The following is a 25,893-nucleotide window of genomic DNA, read 5'->3' as shown; positions in this document are numbered from 1 at the left end:
AGGAAGAAAGAGAGGGAGGGAGAGAGGGGAAGGGAGAGAGAGAAAGACAGAGGGAGAGGGAGAGGGAGAGAGAGAAAGGGAGGGGGAGAGAGAGCAATTGGGAGGGAGGGAGGGAGGAAGGGAGGGAGAGGGAAAGAGGGCTGCTGAGTTCTCTGGAAGGGCAGGGCCACTGGGCGGACCAGCGGGAGGTCAGGGAGCGGGAGGGCTCTGGGTCCCTGCTCAGCAGGACCCGGGAGGAAGCGGGACGGGAGCCTGCTGGTCCTGAAGGCCAGGCTGGGGGGGCAGTGGGGTCCCTGGAGGAAGGGTAGGCGGAGACGGTATGAGCATCCATTTCAGGTAGTGAAACCAGGGCCAGGGAAGCACAGTGACCTTTGCAAGGTCACAGAGTCACCCTTGAGCCTCATCCCTAAAGCCCTCACACAAAGAGAAAGGCTTCGGGGCCAAGGGCAAGGCCACACGCCCCCTGAACTGCCGCCCTGCGCCCTGGCCTCGGAGAGGCTTCTGGGAGGATGGGCGAGGGTGCATGTGACCCCCACGTCCCACTGCCCTCTCGATCACCCCGCAGTCCCTGCTGGCCTAGAAGCAGCGGCCATGCCCGCGGTGGGCCTGGGAGGCAGGGGACTGAGTGGATGCTCCAGATCCGGGGCGGGGGGGGGGGGCAGAGCCTGCCTCCGAGGGGCTGGGACGCCTCTGAGGCCTCGTCAGCCTTTCCGTGCGAGTGGCACTTCTGAGGCCACATCAGCTGGGGCTGGGGCTGGGGCTGGGGCTGGGGCTGGGGCTGCAATGGGGGGAGGGGGGCGGTCTGGGTTTCGGTGCTGAGGAGGGGCTGGGTCCTGAGCTCTTCTCCTCATGGCAGGAGAGCGCCTGTCCCCTCCCGGGCCCAGTCTCACAGTGTGACCTGTGGGGCCCGCCTTCCGGCCTGGGGAACAGATGTGACCAGGTGCCGAGCGTCTGTGTTCACACGCGAAGAGCGGGCAGCTTCCCGCTCCCAGGCCGGGCCGGGTCTGGGCCTGGGTGAGCGGTCCCGAGCCTGGCTGAGGCTTGGACCTCAAACAGAGACAGCGCTGGGGCCCCAGCCGAGAGCCGGCGTCCTTACAGGCTCCTATTCCCATCAGCGAACGTGGAACCCAAGGCTCAGACAAGACAGGGAACCCCCAACGTCACCCCCGGACAACAGCCACGTGGAAGCAATGCGCCCACAGAGGTGACCAGGCGCTGGCGGCACGGGCTGTGGGCGGCCCCGGGTCTGCCCTCGGGGTCAGGTCGCACCCGGCCCAGCGGCCTGGCGCCTGGGTTCTGGCTGGGACAGAACCAGAGCGAGACTCCAACTGAAGGGGCCGTTTATTTGGCAAATCAGAGGCAGACGCGATTCCTAGAAGAAACGGGCTTCGAGCGAGTTCTGGAGGGACCGGAAGGCCCTGGGGCGGGGCTGAGCAAGCTAGTGGTCCTGGCCTGGGCTGGGGGGGGGGGGGGGGGGGCGCGGCGGGGGGACGGGGAGGGCGGGGCAGGCACAGGCTGCTCCCTGGAGCAGGACATTCAGGAGCTCCCAGGGGTGGCCCCTCAGGCTCGGGGTCTCCAGGGAAGGGCTGGCCGGCCCCGGGGTGGGGTCACTGTCCCCGCGGCTGCCTGCTGGGGCTGCTTCTGCGGCTTCTGGGCCTGGAGCCGAACGCAGTGAGGCCCAGAGGTATCTTAGGGAGGAGGGGTCGGGGCCCGAACCGCCTGACCAGCGATACGCGGGGCGGAGAGGTCACCTTGGGGCGAGGTGCCCCCTGCGGTGGCCTGTCCACGGCCAGGCACCTGGGCGCCCCCGGTGACCGGTGACCGGCACCTGCCGTGTCCTCCTCTGCCCGTCCGCCTGCAGCAGGGCCGTTCCGTTTCCGGAGGGAGACGGCGCGGAGGCCGTGAAGCGCCTGTTTTCCCGGCGGGTCCCCAGGCTGGCGCCGCCCATGTGACCCCGGTTTGTTCAGACTCGGCCACCTGGTGTCGTGGGTGAGGGTCCCACATCCGAGCCCGGGCGGTGTGCCCCTGAGGCAGCACTGCATGCTGGGAGTTGGGGTGGACACAGTGGTTTTGGGGGGAAACATGATCAGGACAGACACCCGGAAATCCCCTTCTAAGCCATGTGCCTGGTTTAGGTGATGGAGTGGAGAAATGTGCTGAGGAAGACGGGTTCGGAGGGGAACCAGAAAGACGGGTGGGAAAAGCCCCGAAATGAAGGCTCAGCCGGACCGACGTGTCACTGGCCGGTGTCAGCCAAGCTGTCGGCCAGAGGCAGGCGCAGCGGGGTGAGCCTCCGGTGCTGGAGCCGTGGGTGGCTCTGCGGCAGCGGGCCGTGACCCCAGTGACCCCCCATGCCTTGACCCCAATGCTGCGAGACCACCCCCACCCCCCATGTCGTGACCCCCGTGCCGCAAGACCCCCTGTGCCATGAGACCCCCCCTCCCCCGTGACCCCCGTGCTGCGAGACCTCCCCCCGTGCCGTGAGACCGCCCCCCCGCCCCGTGTCGTGACCCCCGTGCTGCAAGACCCCCTGTGCCATGAGACCCCCCCTCCCCCGTGACCCCCGTGCCGTGAGACTCCCTGTGCCATGAGACCCCCCTCCCCCATGACACCCGTGCTGCAAGACCCCCCCGATGCTGTGAGACACCCCCCGCCCCGGCCCCTGGCCGTGACCATGGTACCTCGAGACCCTGTGCCTGTCTGGCTCCCCATCCCCACCCCAGCCCCCCAGGTCCCACACAGCACCCAGAGCAGGCGGCTCCCAGCAACCACGGTGCCCTCCCCTGTGAGGCTGGGCCCCAGCTGGCTCCCCGCAGGGCCTGCGCTGGGACCGAATCCCGAAAGATGCCTCAATATTCAAATTGTGCAGCAACTTTCACTTCCCCTGGGACGCCGCTCGGTGCCAGGGACCAGGGACACCGCTTCTGCCTGAGGCACGGCCTCTCCCAGCAGCGCTGGGCCTCAGGGTGTGGGAACGGGCTCTCCCCAGGCCCAGGCCGCGGAGTGGAGTCCTGGAAGGTCCCCGTGGTGCCTGCGCCCGCTGCTCCTCCCTGACCTCCAGTCCCCTCCCGACCATCCGCCGGCAAAACAGAAACCGCCCTTGGTGGCCGAGGGGAGGGTGGGATTCCCGCAAATAGGGAAGGAGCGGCAGCGCCTGCGGCGGGCTCTGGCAGGACCCTCCTCCCAGAGAAAAAGAGGAAAAAAGGCAAATCACTTTCCTCTTGCTTCTGCTTCTCCTGAAGAAACTGCTTGCCTCATTTCCTCTGCAGTTGGAGAAACCTCCTTGTGAAAGCTCCGTTTCCACACAGCCCGGCCCGCGCTTCCAGGCAGCGTTTTTGCATTTCGGGATCCGGCCCTCCCAGCGCCAGGCCCCTGCCCGGGAGTGTGAGCGGCCCCAGGAGGGCCAGGCCCCTGCAGGAGTGTGAGCGGCCCCAGGAGGGCCAGGCCCCTGCAGGAGTGTGAGCGGCCCCAGGAGCCCCCGGCCCCTGCCCGGGAGTGTGAGCGGCCCCAGGAGGGCCAGGCCCCTGCCCGGGAGTGTGAGCGGCCCCAGGAGCCCCCGGCCCCTGCCCGGGAGTGTGAGCGGCCCCAGGAGCCCCCGGCCCCTGCCCGGGAGTGTGAGCGGCCCCAGGAGGGCCAGGCCCCTGCCCGGGAGTGTGAGCGGCCCCAGGAGGGCCAGGCCCCTGCCCGGGAGTGTGAGCGGCCCCAGGAGCCCCCGGCCCCTGCCCGGGAGTGTGAGCGGCCCCAGGAGGGCCCGGCCCCTGCCCGGGAGTGTGAGCGGCCCCAGGAGCCCCCGGCCCCTGTAGGAGTGTGAGCTGGCCCAGCATCTCCCTGAGGACAAAGCTGACACTGATCACCCGGTTCTTCCTTCAGGGGAGCGTGTGGGTCTCCCAGGCCCCGAGGGCCAGGCGGGATGTGGTTCTGGAAGGTTCCGCTGGAGGACTGGAGACCTCCCAGCACTGCCTGTGACCACGTCCGCCAGCAGCAGCCACTGGATGTCCAGGCTTCTGTGTGCCCCAAGGCACTAGCGCCGAGGACGCCAGCGGCACACGCTCAGGGCACCTAAAGGAAGCCGGCGGCTCCCCATCCCAGCCACCTGGGGGACACGTGGGAAGACAGTGCCTGGAACCGTCTCCGGGAGTGAGCTCGGAGTGTTTGCCTCTGGGCCCCGGGCGCGGGGATCCTCCGGGAGATGCATGCGGAGGGCAGGAGGGCACGGAGGCTGAAGGGAAGCGTCCCAGCCCCCCGGCCCCCTCCCTCCTGTCCCAGGGACCAGGGAAGCCCTGCCCATGTACAGGGAGGGAGTCAAGGCCCTGGTCCCACACGCCAGAATCTCCCAGAGCGTTCTGAAAACCCGGTAAATGAAGCAGACTTTTTTATAAACGTAAGTGAGGTACATTAACATAGACAAAGGGGAAGGAACGTACGTGGAGCTTTCAGCAGATTAACTGAGCATTTCCCAGCGTCCGCGTTGGAACTCTTAAAGGCCAGGAACCCGCTGGGGCCGGGCCTCCGGAGCCCTGGAAGCTGGGAGGCGCGCTCCACCTAGTGGCGAGGGGACGCGCGGGCAGGACGCCAGCCTGGCTGCCCAGGACGGACCAGCCCCAGGTGCCCCGGCTGACACCTGGCCCCCGCCTTGCCCAGAGGGACAGGCTGAGCCCTGGGGGGCAAAACGTACGGGCCTATTTGCTGCTGGTTTGTCTCCAGACGCCCCCCGCGCCTGTCCCTCGGCTGTGCTGCCTCCTGAGAGCAGTCCTTGCACCAACTTCGCTGACACCCAGCAGGCATCTCCCTGCCAGGGGCTGCAGGAGGGCCTGGCTCGGACCCCGCCTCTCCTAACTGGACAGAGAGGCCCCAGTCCCAGGTTCCCTGGGGTCCCCCTGACCTCTCTGCAGAGCTCACCCGGGCCCTGCCCCCGCCCACGGCCTCGGGCTCCCATTTCTTGGCGGGGGAGGGAACAGTCCCCCCCTCCCGCCTACGTCCAGTGGCCGGGTCTGCGAAGTGAACCGACCACAGCGGTGTCCGCAGGAGAGGCTTGTGATTCTAGAGTTTTCCGTGGAATCGGGGGTCGGGGGCAAGGACTTCAGAGAAAGACTAATTACCCAGGCTTGGAGGCTGCCGACCATGCGGACCAAGGTCAGGTTCCTGCTCGTCTCCCTTTGCTGCCAGTGGAGAGCCCCCCCTCGCCCCCCACCCCCGCGGAGACCCAGCTCGGAGGCCCCGCCCCCAGACGGTGCTGCGTGGAGCGGCAGCCACATTTTGGTGGAAGAGATTCCCGGCGGAACGGACGGGAGCCCACTAGCAAGTCTGTCCCATCCCTGTGTCTGCACCCAGGACACGCACCGGCGCTGTGCCAACGCGCTGGGGACCGGCCATGGCACCGCAGGGAAACGGGGAGGGCGCGAGCGATCTCCATCCTAATTTTTGCAACTTCTTGGGGTCGGAGGTTTTCAAGTAGAACACGTTTTAAGTGAACAAAAAAGGTATTTTAATGAGACCAAACGAAATGTGGGTGAGCCAGCGAGTTTCGGATAAGGGTGGGACCCTGGGCAGACCCTCTCACGTCTACCCACCCCCCCGACTTGTCCCGTGGGACTAAGCTGACCGTTTCTGCCGGTCCGTTTCTCACACACTCGGCCTCCTGCGGATCCATGGGCTCGCGCTGTGGACGAGTCTCACCCACAGATCTTTGCAGACCACCCCCCCCCCGGCCCGAGGCCTCGTTCATCGAGGGCCTCCCGTGCGAGCCAGTGCTCTGAGCTGCTCACGAGAGGTTCTGCGGAAAGGATGCCCAGTCCTCTGCTCTTCCCTGAGCCGCCCTGTCCTGACTACACATCTCTTCGTTTGAACAGACATTAAAAGCACCTCCTTCTCCAGTACGGCTCGGGGCTCCAACACCAGAGCCGAAGAGGGGAGGAGGAAGGGTGGAGGGAAAGAGTGTGAACACACAGGAGCCGGCCCTGGTATCTCCCACACTCACAACTGTAAGCCTCCTTTTGCCGAGCCTGGGTCATACCAGAAAGGGCCCAGGCCGGGGCTCTCTGCGCCTGGACACGCTGGGCCGCTCACACCGGCTTCCCCTGTTCGTTGAGAGCACTTCCTCCTGTTCCATCCTGATAAGTAATCTCAGAGGCGCTCACCTACGTCGATAACATGCGTTACCAAGTTATCAGGGAATTGGCTTCCTTGCTTTCGAAAAAGTGTCCCAACTTCTCTAGAACATTACGAAGTGTGGACTCCGTCCCACGTACATTAGCACATCCAGTGCTGCAAAGGAAACCCTGCACTGAATTCCCCACTTCTGAGACGGGGTATTTCCGGCGCGATGCCTCCGCTGGGGTGGACTTACAGAAGCGTCTTAAGTAAGAAGATTTTACCTCGAGTTCCCCTTGCTAATGGACCTATTGCGTGCGCGGCTGCCAGAAACACAAGCTCGGCTCCTTTCTTAACAACGTTGCTCAACCACCCGCGTTGCAAGCTGGGAGGTGCCCCAGCCTTTTGAGGGCACATGGGAGGGGCTCATCGCCCATCGCCCATCACCCCTTTGTCAGGCAGTGATGCCAGGCCGGTCTCCCGGCCCAACCTCGCCAACCTGACGGTTGGTAAGTAAAAGGCAGCAGAGACGCACTTCCTCAAGAGAGAAGGTGTGAGCTCCATGCAGCGGTGAGAACAGGACGCTCAGGGACTGTCTGCCACCCCACACACCGGCGTGGAGCCGGGTCAGCGAGGGCCTCCACACCCAGGAGAGCAGGGCTGGGTTTTTCCAAAGCCCTTACCAAGGGCTCACGAAAAACAACTTTCCATGTCTACGCGTGCGATCACATTTTCCAATCTAGTTCAGACCGGTTGGAAGGAATAATGAGATGCTGGCATATTTAGTTTGCATCTAAGCTTATCCATTAAAATAGATTTATCTGCACCATTTCCCTTAAATTGCAATCGCGTCCTGGTTCTACAGCAATTTTCTGTATTTTGTGAAATTGTGTTTCCGGTAGCTTATCATGCCTTTGCGTTGAGGCGCCGCACGGGGTCAGAGGGTATGCGCGGCCGCAGGCTGTCTCTCCCGACGCAGTCGACCTCACCTGTCCCCCACCCTTCGGGAAAAGTGGGTTCATAGGTCTGTGGTCACGGACGGAACACCGTGCATGTGTATCGCCTGCTCACAGATTCCGTTGTAAAAGGGGTTTCTGGCCACCCCGTTCCCCAAAATGAAGGTGAATCTGTGTGTGCCTCACAGCTACTTTTCAAAGCCGTTTTGACAGCTTTGCTCAGTCTGCAGTTGGATGAATGACGGTTGGCTAAGGATTCGGACCTGAGCGGGGACTTCATTTTCAGAGGTTTATTTAGCATCTGGTCACTGTCTTCTCAGCTCCGTGTCCCTGAGCAAGGCAGGCTGAGGAGTTACCGCTGGGGCTTTCGATGCTTATCCCTGGCCTCTAACAAACCTATTGGTACCAAACAAACAAACAGCCTCTGCTTACTCACTCAACAACTGCATGTTCCCCTTTAAAGACACTAGTTCACCGACTCTTTACAAATTTCCAAGAGCGCACCATCGCTGGAAAGCCACAGCACCGACACGGCACGTCGCCAGGGTGGAGTCCCTGCTCGCCTCGCTCCTGGGGCAGAGGCAGAGTCCCAGAGCTTCCTGCCGCCTGTCCTTCCACTCAGACCCGTGCGGACGTGTGCAACCTGCCTCGTCGCTGACCGGGACCCCGGCTCTCTCCTCAGGGTGTGCGTGCACGGCATCCACGTGGTCCTTTAAAACCATTTCGTAAACCCCATGAACAGGCTAACCCTTCTCCAGGGTTGGATATGTAGGTGTGTGTTTTCTCACATCTCCAATGTTTCAATGAACTTATCGGTGTGGTGCTGACATTGAGAAGAGAAACATCTTCTGGCCGTTATGACCCCACTCCTTCCAGAAAGGCTGGGCGCACCTCACCCCCCCCAGGTGCGGCCATGGCCTACCCTCCACACCTCACCGTGGGCTCCCAACATGATCACACTCTTCTGGTGCTTTAGTAACTTCTAGTGCTGAATTCCACACGTGGACGCTTTGGGCTCCAAAGGTTTTGTTCCGGTTTAAAGGTGAATGGCTGGTAGGAAAGGTAGCGAAAGATCCGTGACCAGGCAGGCCACGTATTTTCGTTTACAGCAAACAACAGGAACACAGCCTAACGCCCTGCCCTCACTGCGCTCCGGAGACTGACTCCGTGAGGCCGTCCCCACGACGGAGTCCAGGGGCCGTGTCGGGAAGATGCTGCCGATGAACGCTAACGTGGGAAACGGTGAAAAGTCAGGCTACCCAAGAGAATGCTGTGGAAACACCTGGAAGGACTGTTCCCAGCGCTTTCCCAGAGCGGAGGGAACCGTCCTTCTTATCTTCCACAGCGAACATGTCTATTCACACAGCAGAACGCGCCACCATAGACATCTGCAAACGTGTTTGGAGATACCAATACCTAGCTGTCACCTAGCGTCAAATGCGTATTGTCAGACGACACCTGCCCCTAGAAAACCATTCACCTTCAAGCCTACGGTACACCTGCTAGTAGGACACACTTTGCTCTTTGTGAACGTATTTTATTAGCAGGTCCTGGGAAGAGAAGAAGACAGTAAGAGGTCACAAACCGAAGTAAAAACAGGCACTTTCCCTCGGTGTTGGGCGAGCTCTTACATCTGAAACAACAGTGAGCCACGCTCTGTCTCAAACGTAAACCACAGAGCAGCGATAAAAGGTACGTGTAAATCACACATCCCGTTTCTAAGTGGGACTGCGTTTCAATCTGGGCTCACTATTCATCCCATTGCTCGCCTTAAAAAGAAAGACGTTAGAAACAAGACAAGATCCCTCGCGTTGGGTGTGACCAGGTGTACCTGTCAGGGAATAACTGGAAGGAAATCAGGCTCCTAGCAACACAGGCTGTCAATTGCAATTGCTTCATCCGCAGTTCCGGATTCAGGACACACTCCCAGGACCACGGGTGAAGCCCGTTTCCTGAGCTCAGGGCTGGGAGAGACTGTGCCACACAGATGCCCTCTTGAACTGTCGGGGTCCTGCTTACTTCCCACAACCGAAGGTTCTGTTCCAGTTTTCATAAAGCTCCAAGTCTGTGGGAGACACGCTGGGTCGCACAGTTCTAAATGCATTTTCAAAGTCCACGTAAGCGATGGGTGGGACCTGGTCCGCCGTTATCGTGGCGATGTCGGCGGCCTGTAAGCTGCGAATGGGGCCGAGGGACGCCTCTCTGCACAGCTGCGTCATGTCGGCGCCCGAGAACCCTTCCGACCGCTGCACCACCAGCTCCATCTCCTCCTCGCGGAGGCAGCACTGCTCCCTGGACATCAGGTGCGTTACTATCTGCCTCCGGGCCGAGGCCTCCGGGAGCGGGATGTAGAGCCTTTTCACCAGCCTCCTGCGGGCGGCCTCGTCGATTTCCTGAGGCCGATTGGTCGCTCCCACGACTAGAATACGATCTTCAGAAGACGTGGTGGCTCCGTCCAGCTGAACCAGGAACTCAGTCTTGATCCTCCTAGAAGACTCGTGCTCACCGTCTGCCCGCTGGGACAACAGGGAGTCGATTTCATCAATGAATATCACAGCAGGCTGCTGGCACCGTGCAACGGCGAACAACGCGCGGACCATCTTCTCCCCCTCGCCCACCCACTTGGAGGTCAAGGAGGAGGCCGAGATACTGAAGAAGGTGGCCCCGGACTGACTGGCGATGCACTTGCCAATCAGGGTTTTCCCAGTCCCAGGAGGCCCGAAGAGCAGAATCCCCTTGGGTGGGCCCCGCAAGCCCGTGAAGATGTCGGGTCTCATCATGGGCCACACGACGATCTCCTTTATGGTGGCCTTGGCGAACTCCACCCCCGCGATGTCCTCCCAGTTCACCGGGGGCCCGTGGTCCATAATCTCACTCATAATCAGCTCGATCATCTTGGGCTCCAAGCTCTTCAAACGCTCATCAACGGGGGGCGCTGGCTCTGTGGGTCCGGCACTGTCAGGCTTGTACTGCACCCCCCCATTCGCATCCCCCCCATCTGGCTTAGGTACAGGAGGGACAAACTTCCCAAAAATTCCTCGGGATCGACTGGCTCCCAGGGACTTCTTGACGCCGCCACAGGAGGACGCTGACGCCCGGGAGGGAGGCTGGTGCTTCTTTTGCTGCTCCACCCAGAGCTGCTCCTTTGCGGTTTTAAAGGTTGGCAGGCCACCTTCCTCCCGGGGGCCGTTTCCCTCTGTTTTCCTCAGGGCCTTACCCAGGGTCGGGGCAGGAAGGGCGTCGGCGGGGCCAGAGCCGTAGAAAGCGCTCCTGTCCCAGGGGCTGACACTGCCAGCAGGAGCGCGAGACTGATGGGCTAAGAACAGACTCAGTCCTGGGCTGGCTTTGGGGGCGCTGCTGTTTTCCTTCCTGACATTTCCAAATAACGGGGTGGCTAAGTCGCCAAAGGGTGCCGAGACCATGGGACACGTCTTGGGGGTGTTAGTCGCCACAGGGGGCTGGGCATTCAGAGGGCCGAAGGCACCGCTCTCTGCGACGCCCTGGGTCCAGCCTGTACTGTGAGCTGGCTTAGTCAACGGGCCGCTCTCCCCAGAACCACCACAAGCGCTAAACTTTGGAGGCTCGGAGGCCACGGCCCCGCTGTGGATCACTACCGAAGCCTCAGCAGCGCCCAGCAGGGAGCCCCGGAGCTTCTGGCCAGCCCGCATCATCTCCTGCACACTGCGCATCTGGAACACATTACTCGTCGACAGTCCCGACTGCCACTTGTCACTGTCCGTCTGCTGAGATCGCGCTAGAGTTAAAACGTTTTCTGCATAGTTATTCAAGCCCGTGCCAGCGTTGTCCGAATCAATGATGGCCGAGTATTTCTCTGCGTATTTTTTGAACAGCTTGGAAGCGCAGGCCTGGGAGATCTCGGAGGCGGCCCACGCATACTGGACGCGCAGCACCTGCGCTCGGTAGGCCTCTGCCTTCTGCGCGGCTGTGCACGTGCCAGACGTAGCTGCGAAGTAGTTCTTCTGCCATTCGCTCAGGTGCACGGCCCTGGAGCTCGGAGCCTGCATTTTACAGCTTCTACAACGAAGACAAAGTGAAAGCGTCAGGAATAACTCAGAGAAGGCCAGGTGACTTCTAAACCTCTGCTCGTCTGAAAGAAGGTATACTGGATCTCTCATCTATAAGGACAGGCCATTTGCAAGGGAAGTACTAGTTACTCATAAACTTCAAGCATTTAGGATAAAAAGACCAGACTTAGCAAAGCTGTTACGGGTTAACCATCTCAGTGATAACTTCCGCACAGATAGGGAAAGCACTCCTAAGGAAAGGACTTAAAATTAATCAGCAAAGACGGGCACCACGGAGGAGCATGGACCTACAGACAAACCGAGCCGAGCCTGGGGTTGAAGTCTGGTCTCCAAGGAAAACACAGGAAGGAGCTCCAGTAAGCCTCTGTCACCGCCGAGTCCTAGGCCTCACCTGTGAAGTGAAAGACACCGCCGAGAATCAAGTCACACACGAATAGAAAAATACCTCCGACACTGCACCGGCCCTTCAGCCCCTGTAGGCGCCGAGGCTGGGATGTAAAGGAGCTCCCTCGAGATCAGAGCGGAGGACCGGGTCCGGAACCGCACGAGCGCCGGCTCACTCCAGTCCCTCGGGGCTACCGCCAAAGGGCAGAGCAGCGCAGATCAGGATCAGGATCAGGAACAGCTGCTGGCTGCGTGCTCCTAAGGGTGTATCCGGGAATGAGCACCTCACACAGGAGGCCCCAGGCTCTCTCACCATTTCCCGATTTCACCTCAAGTATTAAAAAGTGAAACCTTCGTGACACAGGAGCCGTGAGAAGCGACACAATCTGCTGTAAAGTGCTTACATTTCAGATGTCTTCCCTCTAGTTATCCTAAGCCTCCGTGCATCAAGGTAAAACGATTTTAATACAATTACAGATGACTGCAGCCTGTGGCTAGACGTGTGGAACTTACCAGCCAACCCACAAGGAAAATGTGCAAAAAGCTTTTACGTTTCCTAACAGCAATGCATAAAGGAAAAACCGAGAACTTGAGTATTTTAAAATTCACCATCTGAGTTACTTGTGAATACAGCTTAAGGCTCCCGTGCTGCCGTTTTGTATCTCTCGTAACGCCTCACAAAGAACCTGCTGCACTGCAGACAGGTGTTCATGAGTCTTTGCTCACAGCGGTAAACTCAAGGCCGGCTGGTGTGGCTCAGTGACGGAGCACCGGCCTGCACACCACAGGGCTGCGAGTCCGACTCCTGGTCAAGGGCACGCACCTGGGCTGCAAGTTTGCTTCCGGCCACAGGTGCCCAGCCCAGGTCAGGGGGCATGCCGGAGGCAACCAACGGATCTCTCTCACATCGATGTTTCTCTCTCTCTCCCTCCCACCTTTCCACTCTCTCTAAAAATCAATGGGGAAAACAGATCCTCGGGTGAGGATTAAAAATAAAAATAGCCCTCACCGGTTTGGCTCAGTGGATAAAGCGTCGGCCTACAGACCGAAGGGTCCCGGGTTTGATTCCGGTCAAGGGCATGTACCTTGGTTGCAGGCACATCCCCAGTAGGAGGTGTGCAGGAGGCAGCTGATCGATGTTTCTCTCTCATCGGTGTTTCTAACTCTCTATCCCTCTCCCTTCCTCTCTGCAAAAAATCAATAAAATACATTTTTAAAAAATAATAAAAATAAACTTAAGGAGATTCTAATTTGCTTAAAGCTGTAAAGGCAAATAGTCAAAACTAGAACCGACACGTCCCGACCATCCCTCGCTCCACCCCACCATTTTCACGTATGTTAATCTCTTTTGTGCAACCCTGGAAACAGGAGGTTGAAGGAGAGGTGACTTGGAGCAGGTTTACCACAACTCCTCCTGCTGGGGACATCCCTGCCACCTGCAGCCCCTTCCCGCAGCACCTTCACACCCTCCTTTCCTCTCCACGGCCACCGATTCGCCCGCATCCCCCTCGGAGGAACTCAGTGGCTCGTCCAGCACCGCGGACACGGCTGCGGGGCCGGCCCTGCTCGCTGGCACCGCCCCTGTCCCCGTGACCACTGACTTCCACGTCCCCTTCATCTTCCCGGCGCCCCAGACCGAGAGGTGATGCTTCATCAGCAGGGACATGCGAACTGCGTGCCGCTCGCTCCATGGGGAAGGTTTTCCGCTTGTTGTAAGGACGTGGTCAGTCTCGCTGGACAGCGGCTTCCGCATGTCAGACCAGCTCCGTGCCCTGCAGTCTCCCAGCCTCGGAGCGGGCATCCCTGGCATGGGAGCCGCACAGGCAGCGCGTGCAGACCCTGACAGGGGTGGGCCAACTTTTTGACTCGAGGGCCACAGTGGGTTCTTAAACTGGACCGGAGGGCCGGAACAAAAGCATGGATGGAGTGTTTGTGTGAACTAATATAAATTCAAAGTAAAGGAGCGGAGGGGAGAGCAAGAGAGCCGGATAGAACAGGCGGATCCGGCCCGCGGGCCGTAGTTTGCCCACGGCTGCGTGTAGAACCTTCCAGACCCCGAGCAGCACGCAGGGCAGCGCCTGGCCAGGCCATGACCTTGCTGGGAGCGCAGCACCAGTCTCAGGGTCACAGCAGCGCCCCCTGCCGGACGGGGGCTTCCAATTCCGAAAAGTACTCATAACAGCGCTCCCAGCGGGACGCTCCCGACCAGCCCTGGCTCACAGAGGCCCCCCCAGGCCCCGCCTCCGCTCCCACCGGCGGTGACCCCGGTGACCTCGGGTCACCTGCGGCTTCGGGTCATCAGCGGGAAGTAGGAATCTACACCAGGCTCCGGCCGGCAGGACCGCCGGCAGCGGGGCCCGATTCGCCCCAGCGCGGATGGGGCAGGCCCCCCGCCCCCGCCCCCGCCCCTAAAAGGGGAGTCACCTGAAAGCACAAGTGCGAGGGCACGCCCACTGCGAGGAACGCTCCGGGGCCCAGGCCGTCCCTCCGCCGCCCAGGAAGCCCCTCACCCCGCCGGCCGCCCCGGAGGGTCTGCGGGCCCGAGTGGGCTGTCCGCGCCTCTCGCTTCCGCCCGGACCGGCTCCTCCACTCCACGCCGCCCGGGTCCCCCAGACGAGCGGCTTCCGAAAACCGCGCGGACCGACGTGCGCCTGCGCGCTGCGGACTTGCTCAGCCCGGGCCGTGCGTGCGTCAGTGCGGGGCGGGCGCGCGCGTCGGGGGACGGGGCTGAGCGTGGGGGGCGGAGCTGAGCGTCGAGGGCAGGGCTGAACGTAGGGGGCGGGGCCGCGCGTCGGGGGCGGGATCGGGGGCAGGGCTGAGCGTCGGGGGCGGGACTGATCGTCGGGGGCGGGGCGCTGGCCTGGGCTCGGGCCCACGTGGGCGCAGGCGGCTGTTCTGTTAAAGGGGAAGCGCTAGCTGTGCAGCCAGCGGGGTTTCCTTACCGGGACGAACTCTGCGTTTCGTTGCGGAGGCGCTTCATCCTTCAGGTCCTCCGCCATCAAGACGCGCAGGCGGCGAGATGGGCCACATTCAGAGGCTTCCCCTAAGATGCGCTCACCTGGACTCACCTGCCCGCCAGGAGCCCTCCCAGAGGGTCCAGCGGTTCCGGAGGCCAGGCACGTGGAGGGTAGGTACCTGTTACCGGCTGAGACCAAGTCGAGTGGCCAGCGAAGTCCATGTGTGATTTAAGGGGGCTGGGGGAGTGGGAACACTTGCTGGCAGCCCTGCAGCTCAGAGCCGCCCCTCCACCCGCACATCCCTCCCAGCCTGGCTCCTCAGGGACCTGCCCCCCGAAGTCTGAGAAGCGCTACTTGACACCCTCGGACTTCGCATCAGAGAACAGAGCCACGTTAGGTTAGCTTAGTGAATTGCGTTTTCAGGCCAAGGAACAGAGTAGCCACTAACAGCCACCTATTGGGTAGTTCATGCCACTGCGGCACCCCAGAGGAGGCCTGGAGGTGGGCCCTTGGGGTCTGAAGACCCGACCTAGATGTCATGACGGCTGTCTTTCCATCTTCCATTCTGCCTTCTTCTTCCGGTGGGTCTCCTCCCACCCCCCCACTCCCAGGCCTGGGCCTCCTTGCCCCAGGAGGGCCCCACACACCAAGGAACCCGCCTACACACTTAGAGCAGGAGGAAGGGGACACACTGGGACAGGATCTTTTCCCCCGAATTCTCTCTTGGAAAAAGGAGGAAGCCACTTCCTGGGAAGCCGAGGGGCCTTCCTGTCCCTGTCTGGGCTCAGCGGGGCCCAGGGGTATCCCTTCCTGGGAAAGTGACTACCTGCAGGCGGGAGTGGAGAAAATGACTGTTGAGTAGCAACTAACACACGTGACGGCTACATGACCGTAAAAAACCACCCTGTTCGTGATGGTCCTACTTTTTGTACTCCTTAATCTTGCTATTTATTTATTTAAAAGTTGGAATTATCTCCCAATAAACCTTACATGTTGTTACAGCATCGAAAACTATGCCTGACATGTATGACACACTCGATAAACATTGTTGAATGAATGAATGCTGTTCACAGATATCCAAGGATGCCCTACCTTCGGCCGCTTTGAAAGGGTCCGTCCACATTATAGCCATCAGCTGGGCACAGCGTAGAACGGGAAGCTCACCAGACACAACAGCATTGCACTTCTGATTGTTTATTGAGCACCGGCCACAGGACGGAGCGAGGTGAAGACCGCAGGTGTGATCTCAGCCGCATCACCACAGCCTGCCCTGGATGAGGGAGGGCTCGCGAGGCCCTCCCTCCCCACCACGGACCACGCCAGGAGCACGAAGCACTATGATTGTTTAACTAACAAAACCACAGCCAAACAACGAATAAAAGCTACACGCCCGGGGGTTGACTTTTCACGGAGCAAATAATAATCTCTTCACCGACGAGAGACTCAGGAGAGACGAAAGCGCGGGCGTCTGGCAGCCTTGGAGAGCAGTGCGAAGCGGGCTCGCTTCCACGGAGCGGGACGCTGTTTATCTTCCTCTCCCTCCAGTTTGCAGATACACTTCTGTTCAACTTGGATCTCTGCAGGGGAAAATAGCACGAACATATGGCTGCGTGAACCAGAAACACACGAAGGAATCGGAATGTTGTGCGCGTCCCACTTGAACACAGAGAAGGATGTGTGTAAGGGAGTGTGACCTGGGCGGGAGGAGGTCACTGCCGACCTGGCCCCTCTGTGGCACATCGTTCGAGGTCGGAAGACTCTGCCCCGCTCCCCCACCCCCTGGGAAACAGCTCCGCGCCCCTTCCTCTCCGAACCGTGACCCCGGCTTGACAGGGCGGCCTCAGTGACGCTCAGGTGCAGCCAGGTGTTAAGATCTCTATCCCATCAGCCCTGTGATTTACGAATCCGCGCAGCATCCAAAATAAGCCTGTTCTTATACACGCTTTGGAGAGTGGTAAAGGCAGCGTTCATTAAAATACCTTTAATTTTCGAAATTGTGCTATCAACTGTTAAAGTGTGTATACAGCCCTGGCTGGTGTGGCTCAGTGGGTAGAGCCTCGGCCTGCGGACTGAAGGGTCCCAGGTTCGATTCCGGTCAAGGGCATGTACCTTGGTTGCAGGCACATCCCCAGTGGGGGGTGTGCAGGAGGCAGCTGACAGATGTTTCTCTCTCATCGATGTTTCTAACTCTATCCCCTCTCCCTTCCTCTCTGTAAAAAAAAAAAAAAAAAGAATAAAATGTGTATACATTTTTGGGGACACCGTCTGTATGTACTCTGCAGTATATATGACATACAGTATTACGATACTGTATGCTAGTATGATATAGGATAGCGTAGTATACTACCTAGTATTGTACAGTGTACCATAGTGCAGCAGAGTAGAGCTGTTAAAGTGTGTATACATTTTGGGGGGACACCCTAGGGCATGATACGAAGTCGCCTCAACGGGGAGAAATCGGCGGTGGGTTACAGACGAACGCCATCGACAGCGTTCACGTATGGATATGAAGTTAGCCTGTCTACGTCTCTAAATAACCATCATAGCATATGGTTCCTCCCAGCTCTCCAGACAGGACAGGGGGGGCCGTCACCCCCTTTTACAGCGCGCTCACCTTTACGCCTGCCGGGCCCCCAGCAGGGCCGTGGCCAGCGCCTGGATGTGGGCCCAGGCCCGCTGCACGTGCGCGGACTCGGCGGCGCGGGAGCAGATGGCGAAGCGCAGCACGAACTTGTCCCTCAGGTGGCAGGGCACCAGGTGGATCTCTCTGGCGCCGTTGATCCTGGCCAGAAGGTCTTCGTTCAGCTTGTTGGAACCCTGGGGGCCAAGGCAGGGGCCGCGTCAGTGAAGGGGCCACGGGCCACGGCCACTTGCCTTCACTGACAGACAGGGTCAGCCTGGGAACGGCTGCGGGGCCGAGGACGGCAGCCTCGCCGTGAATGTGCCACATGTCAAGGGCTGCCCTTCCGCGCCCGGCCGGCCGGCGTGGCTCCGAGGCTGAGCTCAACCTAGGAACCGGGAGGTCAGGGTTCGATCCCCGGTCAGGGCACAGGCCGGGGTGGTGGGCTCCATCCCCAGTGTGGGGTGTGCAGGAGGCAGCCGGTCCATGATCCTCTCACCATTGGTGTCTTTCTCTCGCTCGCTCTCTCTCTCTCTCTCTCTCTCTCTCTCTCTCGCTCTCTCTGAAGTCAATAAAAATATTTAAAAACAAGAAAAGAGAACAAGGACTGGAATGGACGTGAGCATACCTTCAGCCGGAAGCAGACCAGCCCCAGGGTGACTTCGGCGCAGATTTCAAAGCGAGGGTCCCGCTTCACCGCAGCCTCGAACTCGCGGGCCAGCCGCACGTGCTGGAGGCGGAGGGGAGCCCGTCAGAGCCCAGCCCCCGGGAACCTCACCGGCTGCACAGCACAGACTGAGGACGCACTGGCGTCACCACGGGAAAGGGGAGCGCCTGCAGTTAAACCCACCCGCCCTTTCTCCTGTGTCTAGCCCGCCAGAACGCTGTCTGTGTCTTTGAAGGAAACGCTGCAAAGAGGATCGAACATTCTAGAAAGGAGGGGTGGCTGACCAAGTGCCCAGAGCAGGCTGTGCGGGCCGCACCCCAGCCGTCACACGGGCGACACCGCCCTGAGCCCGTTCTGCAGATGGGGAGACTGAGTTAGAAACATCGATGAGAGAGAAACATCGATCAGCTGCCTCCTGCACCCCCCACTGGGGATGTGCCTGCAACCAAGGTACATGCCCTTGACCGGAATCGAACCCGGGACCCTCTGCCGCAGCTCCGGGCCTGCAGAGGCCGTGGCTGTTTGTGATGGGACAGCGCCCGCCGCCACCGGCCCCTCGCCTGCGCACACACCTCCCTGGCGTGAAGAACGCGCCGAGGGACTGCAGGTGGGTGCGGGGCTCGGTAGCTGAATCGGACGGTACCGAGCTGAGAAGGTGGTCTCGCTGCGTGTCTTTCTAGTCTGAACCCAGGCACCCAGCCTGGTGCTGGTGCTGGTGCTGGTGCTGGTGCTGGGAGGGGCTGGGAGGGGCTGGGGCATCTGAGCAGCATTTCTGCTTAAAGGGTGGGTGGGGCTGAACCCCCATTTAAAGGCACAGTTCCCAGTCACATGAGAAATGTGGTGCCACCAGAGGGCGCCAAAGACTGGGGCCTGCAGGGGACTGGAAGGCTCTGGAAGCACACTGGCTGTCGGGGGGACAGGCTGGCCCAGCCCCTCCTCGTCAGCAGGACGGCACCCTCAGAGGGAGGCTGAGTGTCTTTAACACGAGGCCGTGGATCCGCCCAGGAGGCCCTGGGCTTGCAGCCGGAATCGTGGTGGAGACATAACCCATCACGCCACGCTCCTTCCCGAGGTGTGAGCCTCATCGCGTCTGAGAGCGTGCTCCTACCCACCAGCTCCCGCACGCTCCCTGCCAGGCGGACGGCTCTAAGCAGGGGGCCGCCCAGCCGGTGCCCTGTCTCAGGACGGCCCGGGACATCCTGTCCAGCCCCCAGGGCTAAGCCCGGGTACCAGGACATCGAATGGACGGACGCCACGTCACGACCACTGGGGCCAGAAGCTGCAGGCGAGCCCCTGCCATGGACGCCAAGGACCTGTGTCCCCCCAGACGGGGCCATGGCCGAGGAGGGACGCCGGGATGGGGGGGACCCCGTGCAAACGGCAGGCCTTTTGCAGCAGATAAATGGGGGGCGGGGGGGAGCGCGGCCACATGATGGCCTCAGTTTTCTCAGTTGTTAAAAAAAAAAAAAAGAGCAGGTGACGGGGCGTGGCTCAGTGGTTGAGCATCAGCCTATGAACCAGGAGGTCAGGGTTCACGCCTGGACGGGTCACATGTTTTGGCGGCGGGCACGCAGCAGGCAGCAGCTCTATGACTCTCTCTCATCAGTGATGTTCCTCTCTCCCCCTCCCTTCCGCTCTGAAATCAATAAAATATAATTACAATAAAGGAAGTCCCCCCCCGCTCCCCCCCCCCCCCCCAGAGAGTAATGGGAACGTCACCTTGCGGATGTGGGCCTGCAGGCCCGTGACCCCGTACAGCCGGAACACGAACCACATCTTCAGGGAGCGGAACCTGCGTCCCAGCGGCAGCTGCCAGTGCTGCAGGGGACACACAGCCTCAGCGGCCAGGCCAGAGGCCGCCCGCCCCCTCGGGGTGGCGAGGCCCAGAGAGGAGAGAGCAGGTCTCCGCGAAAGGCGGGGGTGGGGGGGGCGGTCGGTCGGTGATGGGGGAGCACATGCCCAGGTGCTGTGGGTGCTGTGGGCTCAGGGACCGCTGTGGAGCGCACACAGGCCGGAGCTGGGCGGGGCGCCGTGGAGAGCCGGGGAGCAGCCAGGAGGGGCACGTGCCACTCAGAGCACTCCCTCTGCACCAGGCCTCCCCCGACCCCCCCGACCCCGAGTCCCGAGGGGACAGGGACTCGGTCTTGTCTGTTTCCTTCCCGGCCCAGCCCCTCGCCTGGCTCAGCAGCCGTTCACCCATGACCTCCCGTGGAAGGAGTGGTGCTGATTCCTGCGCTTAACGCATCGGGAGGAAACCCGTGCCGCCCGAGGTGCCACCAGGCCTCTGCCCGTCGGTGCTCGGCTCCGTGGGCATGCCATGAGCGACTTCGGGGCACTCTGCCTCCACCATGGACCGCACTTGAACCTGTCTCTGTGGCAGCTCCCGCGGGGAGCAGGGTCTGGACCCGTTCTGGACCCCAGGCTGCCCGGGCGTCAGGGGTAAGGACGGAGACCGGCTCCCCCACGCAGACAGCATCGGTGCGAGGCTGGTGGGGGGCCCCGGCCCAGGCTCCCAGTCCTGCCTTCGGATCGGGCCCACAGGTGCTGCACCTCCCAGCCTGACTCCGCTGCCAGGTGGCTGCGGCGAGGCCCGCTCCGCCCAAGACCAGGCCAGCTGGCCAAGGGGACCCCTTCCCGTCTCCCGTCGGCCCCGAGCTCCTGACCAGACCCGTGTCGGCCCCTCAGTGCCAGGGCTCGGTCCTCATGCCCCCGGGCCAGAGGTGGGCAGCCCTGCCAGGGCCTGGACCCTGCTCAGCCCGCACTTTCGGGGACCAGAGGCAGCGTGAGCTCCCGGGGGGGGGCCTTAGGTGGGGGTTTCCAACCTCTTCGAACAGAGCGATGGCGTCTCTGCTAGACTTTCCTCCACCTGCGGGGCCCACACCACCTCCAGCAGGAAGGCTGGGCACGCCGGGCCTTTGCCCAGAGTTCACCGAAAGGCAGAGCGATGAGGGAGCCGGAGGGAGTGGGGACGGAGGGAGTGGGGACGGAGGGAGTGGGGACGGAGGGAGTGGGGACGGAGGGAGTGGGGACGGAGGGAGTGGGGACGGAGGGAGTGGGGACGGGGATGGAGGGAGTGGGGACGGGGCCGGAGGGAGTGGGGACGGAGGGAGTGGGGACAGAGGGAGTGGGGACGGAGGGAGTGGGGACGGAGGGAGTGGGGACGGAGGGAGTGGGGACGGAGGGAGTGGGGACGGAGCCGGAGGGAGTGGGGACGGAGGGAGTGGGGACGGAGGAGTGGGGACAGAGGGAGTGGGGACGGAGCCGGAGGGAGTGGGGACAGAGGGAGTGGGGACGGAGGGAGTGGGGACGGAGGAGTGGGGACGGAGGAGTGGGGACAGAGGGAGTGGGGACGGAGGGAGTGGGGACGGAGGGAGTGGGGACGGAGGACGGAGGGAGTGGGGACGGAGGGAGTGGGGACGGAGCCGGAGGGAGTGGGGACGGAGGGAGTGGGGACGGAGGGAGTAGGGATGGAGGGAGTGGGGACGGAGGGAGTGGGGATGGAGGGAGTGGGGACGGAGGGAGTGGGGACGGAGGGAGTGGGGACGGAGGGAGTGGGGACGGAGCCGGAGGGAGTGGGGACAGAGGAAGTGGGGACGGAGCCGGAGGGACCGATGAGCCGCTGGCTCTAACAGAGCTGCCGGGAATGGTCGGGCGGAGGGGGCGGGTCAGGCAGGAGCAGGGACACGCGCGCCTGTGAGGAGGGACGGAAGGAACAAAACCCCAGCCCAGGCGAGACCGGTGCCCCAGGCCCTTTGCACGTCCAGGGGCCCAGAGACAGGCTCCCACATCGGGCCCCGCCACCTGCACGGGCTGCCCTGATGGCGACCTGTCTGCCCCTCACGGCCTCCCCTGCCTCGTGGAGAGGGTGGCCCCGGCTTTCGGAGACCTTGCTCGGGAATGAGTCCCAGCTCTTCGCCCCATCCTTGCAGCTCACGCGCTGGTCCCCCCGCCCCCGGGAGAGTTTGCCGAGGACACTGTGCGCCATCCCCCTCCTGGGGCTGCAGCCACCGCACCGCCCGGTGGGGCCGCAGCCCTGACACTTCCCGCCTGCCCGCGCCCATCCCTCCGGCACAGCGGTGGGCAAGCACCCGCACAACTCCTGAGCTGCGGCCCCAGCCTCGGTCCGTCATGGCGAGGAAAGGAATGGCCAAAGGACGTGTTGGGACTGGCCGGGAGCTGGGCATTGTCCCTTAGGCCGGAGCAGCCCCGAGGGCGGGGCCCGTCCATCTCAGACGGCTGCGCTCGGGGACAGGAAGTCATCACGGCATGCGCGATGTCCGTACCCCTGACGCCCGGGCAGCCTGGGGTCCAGAACGGGGTCCAGACCCTGCTCCCCGCAGGAGCTGCCACAGGGGCAAGGGCCGGGCTGGGCGGGGATTCCTGCCACCAGCGCCGGGGCCAGAGGCTGCCCTGGTCCTGCGATGCCCTGACCGCTCGCTCCTCAGGCCCGGGAGGCCGGCCCGCACTGGACAAGGGCTGCACCGTCTAAGGACATGCCGCCCCTGGAGGACTGGAGGGCAGAGTCCCTGTCCCCGCGGGGAAGTTTCCCGCCAAGCTGATTCCCGGCCGTGGTCAGCGGTCAGCGGGGCTGCCTGGCCTCGTTTGCTGTCAGGACGCGGGAGGCTGTGTCCTTTAGGGGGACCCCGATGGTGCGAGGGCCACGGAGGCAGCCAGGCCCGGCCCTGCCCCACGTCGGGCGGACAAAGCGGCCACTTACCCTGTAGTCGGTAATGAGCCCTGGGAGAGAGAGAGGAGAGAGACCGTCAGACACACGGGTGGTCACAGGCCTCGCTTCCCACCGTCACGGTCCGTGGCCCCTCCTGACCCAGGGGCCCGGGGCACTGTCGGGAAGGGCTGTGCTGTGCGTGGTCCCGCACGTCCCCGCGGCGGCGGCCCCGGGCCAGACGCGGACCGCGAGGCGCTCACCCGAGTCCTGGTGGCCGTGCCGCAGGTACACAGGGTCCAGCTTGAAGGCTCCGGTCAGGTCCGCGCGCTTCCTCACCCTGGGTCAGGGAGAGCGACAGGCTCAGGGGCCTCTCGGGGGACTCCGCCCCAGGCCGCCTGTGCCCTCCACCTGGCCCAGCGCCTCACACCTGCTCCGGGACCCCCTCCCCGCCCTCCGCACAGGCTCTGAGCACCCGGGGCAGCTGGTATAAGGAAGAATAAATATTTGGCCCGGCTCAGTGGGTGAGCGTCGACCTGTGAACCAGGAGGTCACAGTTCGATTCCCGGTCGGGGCACAGGCCCGGGTTGGGGGCTCGATCCCCAGGAGGGGGCGTGCAGGAGGCAGCCGATCCATGATTCTCATCGTGGATGTTTCTCTCTCTCTCCCTCTCCCCTTGTTTTCTGAAATCAATAAAAACATATGTATATATTTTTAAAAAGAATAAATATGTATATATGTTTTAAAAGAATAAGTATGTATATATGTTTTAAAAGAATAAATATGTATATATGTTTTAAAAGAATAAATATGTATATATTTTTTTAAAAGAATAAATATGTATATATTTTTAAAAGAATAAATATGTGTATATTTTTAAAAAGGATAAATATGTATATATTTTTAAAAGAATAAATATGTATATATTTCTTAAAAGAATAAATATGTGTATATTTTTAAAAAGAATAAATATGTGTATTTTTTAAAAAGAATAAATATGTGTATTTTTTAAAAAGAATAAATATGTGTATATTTTTAAAAAGAATAAATATGTGTATATTTTTTAAAAGAATAAATATGTGTATATTTTTAAAAAGAATAAATATGTGTATATTTTTAAAAAGAATAAATATGTGTATATTTTTAAAAGGATAAATATGTGTATATTTTAAAAAGAATAAATATGTATATATTTTTTAAAAGAATAACTATGTGTATATTTTAAAAAGAATTAATATGTATATATTTTTAAAAGAATAAATATGTATATATTTTTAAAAGAATAAATATGTGTATATTTTTAAAAAGAATAAATATGTATATGTTTTTTAAAAGGATAAATATTGGGTCAGTGTCCCCGGTCCCCAGCACTCGGAGCCCGAATCCCCTGGAGTCTGAGCCGTGAGGAGGGTGTCTCCTGGGCACCAAGGAGGTGGCGGGCCCTCGCTCAGGGTGGGCGGCTGCGGGAACGCCCGTCCTGAGGAGAGGGGAGCTGTGCGCCCCGTTCCCCAGGCTCCGGGGGTGGGGAGAGGGCTAGCGGTTGAGCTCATCCCCAGCGGCCAATGAGTTCACAACGCACCTCCGCGGGGAGACTCCAGACCCTACACGACGATGCTGGGGTGCTGCTCGTGGACCTGCGGGTCATGGCTTTTATTCCCCGGGTCCCTCCAGGCCCAGCGCCGGCCCCAGGGGGGTCCTGGTGTGTGTGGGGTGAGAAGAGGGCTGGCGGGGAGCAGGTGACACTGGGCTGTGGCATTCTGTCCCCAGACCCCAACCCTTCTGCACCCGTGTGTCCCGGAACACGCATCGGGGTGCCGGTCACTGAACGCCCAGGCCACACCTCCCAGGGGACGGGGATCTGTGATAACACCTCCCCGCTGCCCCCCGGGTTCTTTGGCAGCATGGACAGCACCTCGAAGCAATTTGGGGGCCAATAGATTACCTGAGGGCAAACTAGAAACCTCGCCGGTGTTGCTCAGTGGGTAGAGCGTCAGCCCACGAACTGAAGGACCCCGGGTGTGATTCTGGTCAGGGGCACGGACCTGGGTTGTAGGCTTGATTTCTGGCCCTGGTCGGGGCACATCCGGGAGGCAACCAATCCATGTCTCTCCCACATCGATGTTTCTCTCCCTCCCCCTTCCACTGTCTCTAAGAATCAATGGGGAAATGTCCCCGGGTGAGGGTTAACCGAGAGAGAGAGAGAGAGAGAGAGAGAGAGAGAGAGAGAGAGAGAGAGAGACACAGACAGAGACAGAGAGAGAGAGAGAAAGTTGGTCTGACAGTAGTTAGGCTTGAAAGCAATGGAAGGTTCGAGTCCCTGAGAGGGACGCCAGCGAGACTGAGCGGGGACACGGGGACCAGGAGGTCGAGGGAGAGGCTGGGTTTGTGGGGAAGGCAGCGGAGCTGGTATTGCCTGAGGGGCTCGGGAGGAGCCGGGAGCTGGACGCTGTGCCCTCTCCCCGGTCTGTGAAGGGGACGTCACCCTGTGGCCACTGCGTGAGGACCCTGGAGGGCTCCCCGTGGGTCCCCGTCCTGGGGAAAGCGCTGTGCCCTGCCTGGACGATGGGACAGGAGAGAGAGGGGGGCGTGGTCATCGCTCCCAGGGGAGCCCCGACCTTGTCGTGGGGGTCGCCTGCCCTCCCCCGCACGCCAGCATGACCTTCATTTACAAATATTATGGTTTTTCCTCATTTAAAAAGGTTATGCAGCCCTGGCCGGGTTGGCTCAGTGGACAGAGCGTCGGCCTGCGAACCGAAGGGTCCCGGGTTCGATTCCAGTCAAGGGCAGGCAGCAGGACTGCAGGCTCCCTCTGGGCCCGGACCCTGGTCAGGGCGCATGCGGGAGGCAACCGATCGATGCTTCTCTCTGTCTCCCCTCTCTCTTCCACTCTCCCTAAAAACCCATGGGAAAATACCCTAGGGTGAGGATTAAAAATAAACGAATAAATAAATAATAAAATGTTGTGCGGCGTTAAAGCAGTGGTTTTAAAACAGATGTGATTAGTAAGACGGGGTCCACCTGGCTGCTTAAGGGTAAAAGCTGAGCACTCCGTGGAAACCCCATGTCCTTCCCCTCCCCGCCCCCAGGGGGCGCCATGCGACTGCATGGCTTGATCACGCCCAGAGGGCTGAATTTCCTGCAGAAATCCCTACATCATCGATGGTACTGATGTGCATGTTTCTAAACAGCATACAAACTCAAGATGCTTAAGCCTAAAGGGCATTATTTTTTTTTGGGGGGGGGCCCCCATTCATTCCTGTTCCCTGCCACAGCGGGTCCCACCCAGCAAGCACATCCCTGCCCGTCCGTCCTCCTGCTGTTGCTCATTTACTGTTAGACACGGTCCTGCTGCCGGGACAGAACCACCGTGGGGCCCGCCAGCTCCCCGGGGCGGGGAGAGCGTGAGCCCACACCTGGGTGGAGGCGGTGCCAAGGGCATCTCAAGGTCGTGCCGGCCACCGGCTCCTGTCGACACGCAGCGTGGACAGACTGGGGAGAAGACCCTGTGCT

General features: G+C 60.8%; 2 protein-coding genes across 15 annotated transcripts in view; both read right to left on the bottom strand.

The window, feature by feature from the left end:
* Window positions 1-8,574: 8,574 nt before the first annotated feature.
* Window positions 8,575-14,153, bottom strand: FIGNL1 (fidgetin like 1). The gene is made up of 3 exons (XM_080665477.1): window positions 13,901-14,153; window positions 11,384-11,483; window positions 8,575-11,081 (listed from the first exon to the last, which is right to left on the bottom strand). Exon 3 carries the CDS (start codon window positions 11,069-11,071, stop codon window positions 9,062-9,064), a length of 2,010 nt encoding a protein of 669 aa, XP_080521603.1. The 5' UTR covers window positions 11,072-11,081; window positions 11,384-11,483; window positions 13,901-14,153; the 3' UTR covers window positions 8,575-9,061.
* Window positions 14,154-15,361: 1,208 nt separating this feature from the next.
* The window catches only part of DDC (dopa decarboxylase), a 160,751-nt gene continuing 150,219 nt past the window's right edge, over window positions 15,362-25,893 (bottom strand). For all 14 annotated transcript variants that reach the window (XM_080663964.1, XM_080663966.1, XM_080663967.1 and 11 more), the window contains 6 exons: window positions 22,647-22,723; window positions 22,438-22,457; window positions 19,440-19,538; window positions 17,682-17,783; window positions 17,048-17,250; window positions 15,362-16,010 (listed from right to left, as the gene is read on the bottom strand). In XM_080663964.1, the coding sequence (XP_080520090.1) occupies window positions 17,050-17,250; window positions 17,682-17,783; window positions 19,440-19,538; window positions 22,438-22,457; window positions 22,647-22,723 (499 nt within the window). In that variant the 3' untranslated portion in view covers window positions 15,362-16,010; window positions 17,048-17,049. The remainder of the gene's footprint in view (window positions 16,011-17,047; window positions 17,251-17,681; window positions 17,784-19,439; window positions 19,539-22,437; window positions 22,458-22,646; window positions 22,724-25,893) is intronic.

This window comes from Plecotus auritus (assembly GCF_963455305.1).
Source record: "Plecotus auritus genome assembly, chromosome: 4".
Lineage (NCBI taxonomy): Eukaryota > Metazoa > Chordata > Mammalia > Chiroptera > Vespertilionidae > Plecotus > Plecotus auritus.
This window is presented reverse-complemented; position numbering and strand designations above follow the sequence as displayed.

Excerpts from the sequence above, each read along its gene's own strand:
- FIGNL1 (XM_080665477.1), bottom strand. The coding sequence starts at position 11,071 with ATGCAGGCTCCGAGCTCCAGGGCCGTGCACCTGAGCGAATGGCAGAAG.